The 8,923-nt window shown below is 46.1% G+C and overlaps 1 protein-coding gene across 1 annotated transcript in view; it reads right to left on the bottom strand.

The window, feature by feature from the left end:
* LOC102846001 (phosphatidylinositol transfer protein beta isoform-like) overlaps positions 1-7,902 on the bottom strand; it is a 70,504-nt gene extending 62,602 nt beyond the window's left edge. Inside the window, exons 1-2 of the mRNA XM_006890472.1 lie at positions 7,834-7,902; positions 784-814 (exon numbers count right to left, since the gene is read on the bottom strand). Coding sequence (XP_006890534.1) covers positions 784-814; positions 7,834-7,853 — 51 coding nt within the window. The 5' untranslated portion in view covers positions 7,854-7,902. The remainder of the gene's footprint in view (positions 1-783; positions 815-7,833) is intronic.
* Positions 7,903-8,923: the final 1,021 nt, after the last annotated feature.

An 8,923-nucleotide genomic window follows, 5' to 3' on the forward strand; every position in this document is an offset into this window, starting at 1 on the left:
CTTGGCTCCACTACAGACAGCTATGGCTGAGAAGACAGGCAAGATCTAAATGGGTGAAGCAGGCCCGTATCGTGCGCTGGTCATAAAGAGAGGATCTCCGACTGCTGTGTGTGTTTTGGTCTGCCCGCCTCAGTGACACTGGGCTCTGGTTCAGAGTAACAACGCCCAGGACGCAGGAAGTGAGCGGCTGAGAGCCGATCTGGGGCTCGTGTTCCATCAGGCCGAAGGAGTGTGCTGGAGAACTGGCAATGTTTAACCCTGTGACCTCGGACAGAGATGAAGCCACAGAAAGGGTTCAGGGGAGGGGAGAGAACAGCCACTAGGAAACTCTCCAAGTCATGTGACCACAGGCAAGCTGCAACGGGCTGACTTCCCAACTGCTCAAGGGGTCTGAACTACAAACAGCGGTAAAGAATTCTACGAAAGCAGATTTTGATTTACAGACAAATAAATGGTTGTCAACTCCTTCAATGGTCAAACAGGCTGCTTCTGTATAAGCGGTCGGCAACCTGACCTTCAAGTTCTTCATTTGAGGCTGGGAATCTTTCCCTTTCTCTACTATAATGTTCAAAGAATTTCTGTCCTGGCAAGAGATGGAACTATAAACATTCTTTGGAGCCTTCCAAAGTAAGGAATTCACTTGCAACGAAATTACCTGTAACAGCGTAATTCATTGCTAAATAAACTGGAAGGGAAATGGAAAGAACTACTATGAAATGAGAAGTTTGGATTAACATATCAAAATAAACTGTAGCCATAAGATAATGCTGAAGCAAGACTTACCTCCTGAACAGAACATGGCAAAACCACACGGCTGGAGAGACAAAAAGGGAGAAAGAACACACATTACACAGGGAATCGTTGGCTTTGAAACGTATCTCCAGACTTTGGAGAATGTTTAAACACAATGATATAGAGAAGAGTCTTAAACTTGAAATACAAGGATGTCAATTATGGAAGGAACTTTGCAACAGTGATAAGGATTTGTAAGGGAGGTTCTCAAGGATCATTAGCATTTACTGTCCTCGAAGGCTGTGCCTGGAGCAGCATGAATCCACCATATGAGAGAGAAGATAGGCAATCTCCTCCCCAGCAACTTACAGCCTCAGAAAACCCAGGAAGGGTCAGCTGTGAGTCAGTTCCCAGTTGATGGATATGGAAGAGAGGGGGAGAGAGCGAGCTCATTGTACAAGGGCCCTAAGGACACAGCTGAGAACATTTCTGCAGGGGGTAAAAAAAAACCCAAAGGAAAACATTATCACTGAAAAGTGTAGGTGACAAAAAATGCATTAGAGTTGGTCCTCAACTTATGTTTGAGATGAGAGATTGCATTTATATCTCTTTAGAGAGATTTCTATAGATATTGCCCATGAAAAATACTAATAATGGAAACATGGACAAAAAGTAAAGGTATTCCATTTACATCAGACTCAACTTGTGACCTAACTCTGTGGCCTAAGTCAGGTACTGTATCTGTTGCCTGTTTAGTCAGGTTGTCCTTATAAAATTTTTAGCATGATTATCCTGCTCCATCTATATGCTGCGCATGTTCTTATAATACATCTTACAGAACATGTGTTTTACACCTCATGGATGAATGCATCCCAAGCACTCAGATTATTCCTCAATAACATAAAAATTAGGAATCCAGGGAGCTCTGGTGGCCTAGTGGCAAGAAACTGTGCTGCAATCCCAGAGGCAAGTGGTTCGAATCCACTAGATGCTCCGCTGGAGAAGGAGGGGCAATCTCCACCTGTGCCACACACACACACACACACACACTCTCTCTCTCTCTCTCTCTCACATATTCTCTTTCTCTCTCTCCAGAATCTCTGTTCTTCAGATTAAATCACTCCCACTTAATGCTGCCATCGAGTTAGAACTGACTCGTCGCTGACGGCAATAAATCATATGTGAGGAGACTGCCCATCTTTCTCCTGTGTGTAGTTGCTGGTAGATTCAAACTGCCAGAAAGGCATCACTTTTTAGTTAGAAGCACCACTCCTTACAGACTATGTCATCAGAACTCCCTTCAAGCTTATTAGTAAAAAACACCTTGACCAAGAAAAAGATCTTGAACTATATAAATAAAGCTTCCTGGGCATATTCAATATAAGGTAGAGATGTGTCTGGTCTTGCTCACGAGGGTCCTAACCACTGGGCATGCCAAAAGTCCTCATCACAATTCCACATTACCCATAATGTAGCCCTGACAGATGGAAGCCAAGGACGGTATGTCAGTGAATTCTTTTTTCATTAGACCATTGTATTTTTATCTCCACGGCTGTACGAGGAAGTTTCCTGTATAGTTATATCTACCATACACTTTGAAAGTCAAGGCCTTCATTGTCTATCAACTGTCTCACTCTAACAACTGGTCGGTTTCCAGGATACCAACCTCCTCTTTTCCACCTGGTCCTTCTCCCCTTTAAGGTACCCCAGGTAACTAACCCACTGCCAACAAGTCGATTCTGACACACAGTGACCATCACGTTGCTAAGGCTGTCAAGCCTTACAAGAAGAGACTGCCCATCTATCTCCTGAAGAGCAGCTGGTGGTGGCTTAGAACCCCTGACCTTTCAGACTGAAGTCCACCACGTTGCACACTATATCAAAGGCTCCCTAGGCTCCTATAGCAGGGTCACTTAAAATCTTGTTGTAACTTTTTCTGTAATAAACGGTGGGAGAGGAGAATCGAATGATGAGCATAGAAAAGTGTCAAGTGGTTTTCCCCATTCTACTTCCTTAACTGTACTTCTCACCTACACCACTATATTCTCCAAACACATCTATGCCTGGTTGTTGCCATCTCTTTTATCTGTAATATGCACAAAGCATATTACTCCTATATAATCCCTGCATGGCTCCTATATAAAGCATGCCCTATATAATCCCTGCTCAACTGAACTAGACGAATCAACAGTGACAACAATAACAGGTTCATGTGTATCAGAGATGGTGAAGATGGCACAGGTCAGAGCAGAGTTCAGATCCCTTGTGAAAGGATTAGTGTGAGTCGTAATTGACTCAACAGGACATGAAAACAACATCCTTTGTCTTTCTGCTTATGGAGAGCTAAAGGTAATAAACAGTTTCAGACTCATAAGGGTAAACTAATTTCCCTCATCATAGGTTCTCAGATAACTAATCATTCTCAATAACTCTTCAACATACACATTAACTTGTTCTCTTTTTCAAAACAACAACAACAAAAAAAAACCCACAAAAACCAGCTACCAACCCAAAGGCAAGTGGTTCGAGTTTACCAGCTGCTGTGTGGAGAAAGATGTGTTCCTGTGTGATTTACAGCCTCTGAAAACTCACTGGAGGGGTCAGCCAAGAGTCAGTTCTGACTTGAGGGCACAGAACAACAACAAAACTGCAGAGTAGGGAGTAGGGTACGTAGAGGAAAGATTGGGATTTATTTATAGGGTCTGGAATACTAAGGTAAGAAATTTATTGAATTCATTAGACAGTAACAAACCTGGAAGGCTATTGGCATGATGCCCCAAAGAAGCAGTTGCTATTGTTGTTGACTGCCGTCAAGTCGAGTTATAGTTAAAAACATCTAGAGGCAGGAGAATGGGAAAGAACTATCTTTTGAGAAGCTAGGTGTGGGTCAGGGAGCTCTGGGAGCCTAGTGGTAAGGTGCTGTGTCAAGCTAAAGTCAGGCAGTGTGAATTCATCAGCTGCTCTGCAGTAGAAAGGCAATCTCCTCCTTCTAGACCTAGTGCCTATGAAAACCAACTGGAGGGTTGGCAATGAAACGGTTTGGGTACATAATAACAGTGGATAAGGAACTGCACTGTCAGCCCAAAGGCAGTTGGTTCAAATCCATCATCAGTCCTTGGGAGAAAGGTGGGCAATCCCTTCCTGCACAATTTATAATCCCTGAAAACCTTCCAAAGGGTCAGCTATGAGTTAGAACTTGAGGGTACATAACAACAGGCAAGGAAGGGTTAACAAAGGTGTGAACCAAGATGATATTTGGTATTGGGGATGGAAGGGAGGGAGGGAGGAAGGGACCTGGAGCGCAGAAGTGAAGGGTGGGGAGGGAAAAGTTAAAAATTTCTCTGTAGTTTTACAAAACCAAACAATGCTGACTAATTTTAAAAACTCCTCGTTAGTGGAAGACATCCGTTTTTATGTAACAACACTTTCAGGGAAACTTATTTCAGCAAATGAAAAGTGATTAACACATTCTGAATAATGAATCCGGTAATTTCATCAAGATTCGCTTAATAAAATAACAGTACAGGGGAAAAGGAACAGATAAAATTCTGATTTCTCTGAAAATCCCCAGGAAAAGTATTTTTTCAACAGAATTGGTAATTACACTTAATTCTTTAAAATGCAAACTTTCTAATTAGGGTAATGAGTGTTGCTTTACTGCTTGTACTGAACCCTCTCATTTATTTTCATTCATGTAAAAAAGAAATGGCATTTGGCAGAACAAACATTTGGTTAAGACCAAAAATTTTCACATAGGACTATTCACTGCTTCTGCCTCAAAACAAGTTTAAGAGTCAACCTGAAAGTAAGAAGTTCTTTACATTTAGTAATGACACTGAAGACTCAAGTGTCCTAGAATTTGATACTACTGCTACTGCTATGGGACTAAGACTGACTTAGAGGGATCCTCCACTGGGTTTTTTATGCCATAAGTCTCCCCACCTTTCTAAAGGTAAAGTACGTCCATCTTTCTCTCATAGGACATGTGGTGGATTCAAATCACCAACTTTTCATTTGCCAATCCAACACGTTACACACTATGCCACTAGGGAACTTTGTACTTACATAAAACCTTTATGTTTACATGTTGGGAATATATGCCTTCAAAACACCAAGAGATTTGTAACATTTCACATAAACAAATTTAAAAAGAAAGTGAGGGAGGGAAGTCTAAAGAGAGACTTGCAAAGTGAACAGCAAGAAATCTTATTTATAACTCCTGGGGGGGGGGGGAATAGACTGTGGACACACTATAAAATCTGTTACCCTGATACATTTTCATTCTTAGGGGAAAATTCATGATAGCAAAATAACTGTAGCATGAAAGTTAGCTAGTGGGAGCTCTGGTGGCCTAGTGGTAAGGAGCTGCAACTACAATCCCAGAAGCGCACGGTTCAAATCCACCAGATGCTCTGCCAGGGAAGGAGGGACAATCTCCTCCTGTACCAGTCAGATCTGATTTGACGGTACACTCACACAGAAATAATAAAATAAAAATTTTTTTAAAAAAAAGAAAGTTAGCTAGCTACTACTCACATAACTGTCAAAAAGATCTACTGAATGCTTACCTCACCTTTTAAGACGGAAGGAGGAGGAGGGAACTATCAATGAAGAGAAAAAAAAAGAACTAAATCCGTAATCTAAAATCAGTTCAGCTGGTTTCAGGACAAGTAAATTTCTCACCATTTTAACCAACTCCATCTACCTATCTACCCAGTAAAGAAGTCAGAGTATTAACTAAGATAACAGCAACAGGCTACTTTGTTCAAAACAACTGGGAAGAGAAGTTTTCTATTGCTCCTCATCAAGACTATAAATAGTTTTAAGCGCAATCTCCCTAAGCCAAAAGGCAAATGTATCTTTTCTCAGGATCCCTGTCAATGACCAAAGATACAATATTTCATTACTTCATTTCACAAATATTTACTGAGCATCCATTGATCCTGTATTAGGAGCCGGAAATGAATATAGGCAAGAGACAAAACAAAGAAACCAGCAAAATGCCAAAAACCCAAAATCTCTACCTTTACAGAGCTTACACTCTCTTCTCAAAACTCAATGCTGTCTAGTCTGAGCCCACTAGCTATACAGCACATGGGAGGAGACTGCCTGCCTTTCTCCCTTGGAGCTACTGGTGGATTCAAACCACCAGAGGTGGCACCTTTTAACAACACAACTCCCCTAGGAACTATGCTACCAGAGTTCCCAACTTCACTAGAAGACAGGAAAAATAGTAACAAATTGCATTATAGCAGACGGTGATCAATGTAACGGAAAAAAAAAAGCATGAAAGGCAAATATGAAATCGATGAGTGACAATGCTGAAGAGAGAGATTTTTTTGAGAAGGGGTCATCCTGGCAAAGAGCTAAAGGATGGAAGTGAGCAGTGAACCAGGGATACAATCCCCTAGCAGAGGCAAGGTTTATTTCTGGAGCGGCAGAACCGCCAGGAAGTGGGTGAGGCTGAAGTGGAAAAGGAAAGGATATTAAATACGATCAGAATGGGGCGGGGGGAGAGAGAAAGTCTAAAATCTTGTAAGGGAGCTCTGGTGGCTTGACAGTAAGGAGCTGCACTGCCAACACAAAGGCAATGGGTTTGAATCCACCTGCTGGGTAGAGGGGTAATCTTTCGCAGTGTGAATGACTGCCTCTGAAAACCTGCTGGGTTAGCAATTTGTCAGTCCCAACTCTACCGTATGTAACAATAACAAAGACCTTGTAAGTGATTGTACTTTGCTTTTTGGTCTCAAGTGCTACTGAGTCTTTGGAGAGTTTTAAGCTGGAGAGGAGTATTGAGAATACCATGGACTGCCAGGAAAACAAACAGATTTGTCCTGGAAAGGGTTAAACCGGGTGGCTCCTTGGAGGCAAGGATTCTGAGGCTCCGTCTAACATACTTTGGACATGTTATGAGGAGAGACCAGTCCTTGGAGAGGGACATCATGCTTGGGAGGGTGGAGGGACAGCGCAGGAGAGGAAGGCCCTCTATGAGGTGGATTGATTCAGTGACTGGGATAATTGGAATGGGAGTGTCAGAGACAGTGCGATTGGCACAGGACAGAGCGGAGTTTAGGGCTGTTGTACATTGGGTCGCTATGAGTCGCAGGCGACTCGACAGCACATAACAACAATAATATGAATGACTTTGTAAAGATGGTCTGAGAACAAACACCAAAAATTAAGTGCCTGGAAATGGCTGAGATAGATCTTTTTTAGGAATATTTAAAAGAAAAGAGTGTGTCTGAGAATACCAAAGAACGGACAGTCCTCAAAATCCATGGGGATTTGGTCAGCATCCATAAGGGATGCTGACACCACTGTGACAGCTGAGCATGCCCTGCCCACAGATTTCCTGTTACTGTCCGTCCTCGCCAGGGTGAAATGGTCAAGTATTCAACAAAAGCACTCCTAAGGTCTGATGAGTCTGGAAATCCCTTCTCCATGGCATGCCATCTTCGAAGTAAGAGGGACTCAGGCCCTCCCTATTTTAAAGATCGGGAAACAGAGATGTCTCTTGCACTAAAGTAAATCAACTGAGCCGTCCGGAGGAGCGCAGGTTATTCCAGGCTCCTGCCAAGAATCGAGGGCGCCAACGTCCCCACCTCGTGTCCCCACATCAAGGCTGCTTTCAAGTGGCAAGGAAATCTCCCGCCTGTCCCGGAAGGCTCCACCCCAGAGCCACAAGTCACAGTGGGACCCACTGTCCCCGCGCCCCGCTCACCCGCGGCGCCCCGGCCCCGCGATCGGCCCAGAGGTGGGTCCACACCCAATGAGGGTGGGGGGTGGGGAGAAGGCGGGTCCCAGCGGAAACTCCCTGCCGCACCTTCCCGAGCAACGAGCCCCGGCCGGGACCCCGGCACATGCCCGGGACCCGGGAAGATCGCCGGCGACGATGGACACCGCGACATCGGGGGACACGAGGGCCTGCGGTGGAGGGGCCTCGAGCGGGCTGGGGGCGCGCACGCGGGGACAGGGCGCGCGCGCAGGGAGCGGCCGGCCCGGGCATCACGCCGTCTTCAAAATGACCACTCCACCCCTCTGTCCATGTATCTCCCGCCACCGGCGCCCCAACGTCGCACTCGCGCCCCTCGACCCACTCACAATTCCTTAATCAGCACCATCTTCCCGGAACCTTCTCACAGCTGCCGCCGCCGGCCACCGCTACCGCCTGTAAAGGAGCCTGCGTGGCCCCGCCTCCCCGCTCCGACTCACAGCGGCGCCTGCGCACTCCCACGCTTCCGTCGCGTCAGCACGCCAGGGGGTTAGCTCCGCCCCGGCCCCGAGCCCCACCCAGGGCGCACGAGGCCTCCACTGCGGCTGCGCGGCTCTGCCGTGCGCGTGCGACTGGTACTGCGGCTGCGCAGACCCGCCCTGTCTCGCCTATTGCTTTCCAGGTTTGCTTGAGGGTATGTCGTGGGTTGAACCTTCTCGTGGGGTGTTCCAGCCTCTTCTCTGGAAACCGCTTTGCTGTCACCACCTGCACTCAGCTTTCGCTTTGCTGCCTTGAAGAGCTGGAGGCCCGTCTCTTGAGGGCCGCCTATCTTCCGAAGTCAGCGTTTAACACTCCTCAGCTGAGATGTTCCTGGCTCACGGGTCCCCAAAACCCAGAACAGGAGGAGCCTACTGAGTGCAGCCTTCAGTTCCCTTGTAGCTGCGCGAGCTAAAAAGCCACCCTTGTCCCTGAATCCAGGTATTGCACTGCCAACCCAAAGGCAGTTGGTTCGAACCCACCAACTGCTTCGTGGAAAAAGATGGGCAATCTCCTCCCGGGCGATTTACAGCCTCTGAAACCCCCTTGGCAGGTCGACGTCCATGAGTGGTTTTGAGTTGAGCCCCATAATGGGAAGGCTTCATCTTGGCGAGAGGAAGGACTTGTCCTTTAAGACACAGAAGAAGGCCCTCTGTCCAGCATAGATCCCAGAAGAGTCAGTCATAGAACGAACCCCTCCTCGACCTGAGAAATGACTGAATAAAACCCACCTAAGGGTTGAAGGTTTGCAGTTCGAACCCACGAGGGGAGGAAACTGCAGGTCTCCTTTTAGGTGGAGGAGGGTCGCTGTTAGGTCTGGATCATTGCAAAGGCAGCGAGTTTTTTGGTGCCCAAAGGATCGAACGAGACACACTGTCCCTGGTCCCCAAGCAGCTCATCACGTAGAGAGGGAGCGAACCCCCTTGGAAACAAGAGAATTGG

Source organism: Elephantulus edwardii, unplaced genomic scaffold (genome assembly GCF_000299155.1).
Source record: "Elephantulus edwardii isolate Elephantulus edwardi_28Jun2011 unplaced genomic scaffold, EleEdw1.0 scaffold00089, whole genome shotgun sequence".
Lineage (NCBI taxonomy): Eukaryota > Metazoa > Chordata > Mammalia > Macroscelidea > Macroscelididae > Elephantulus > Elephantulus edwardii.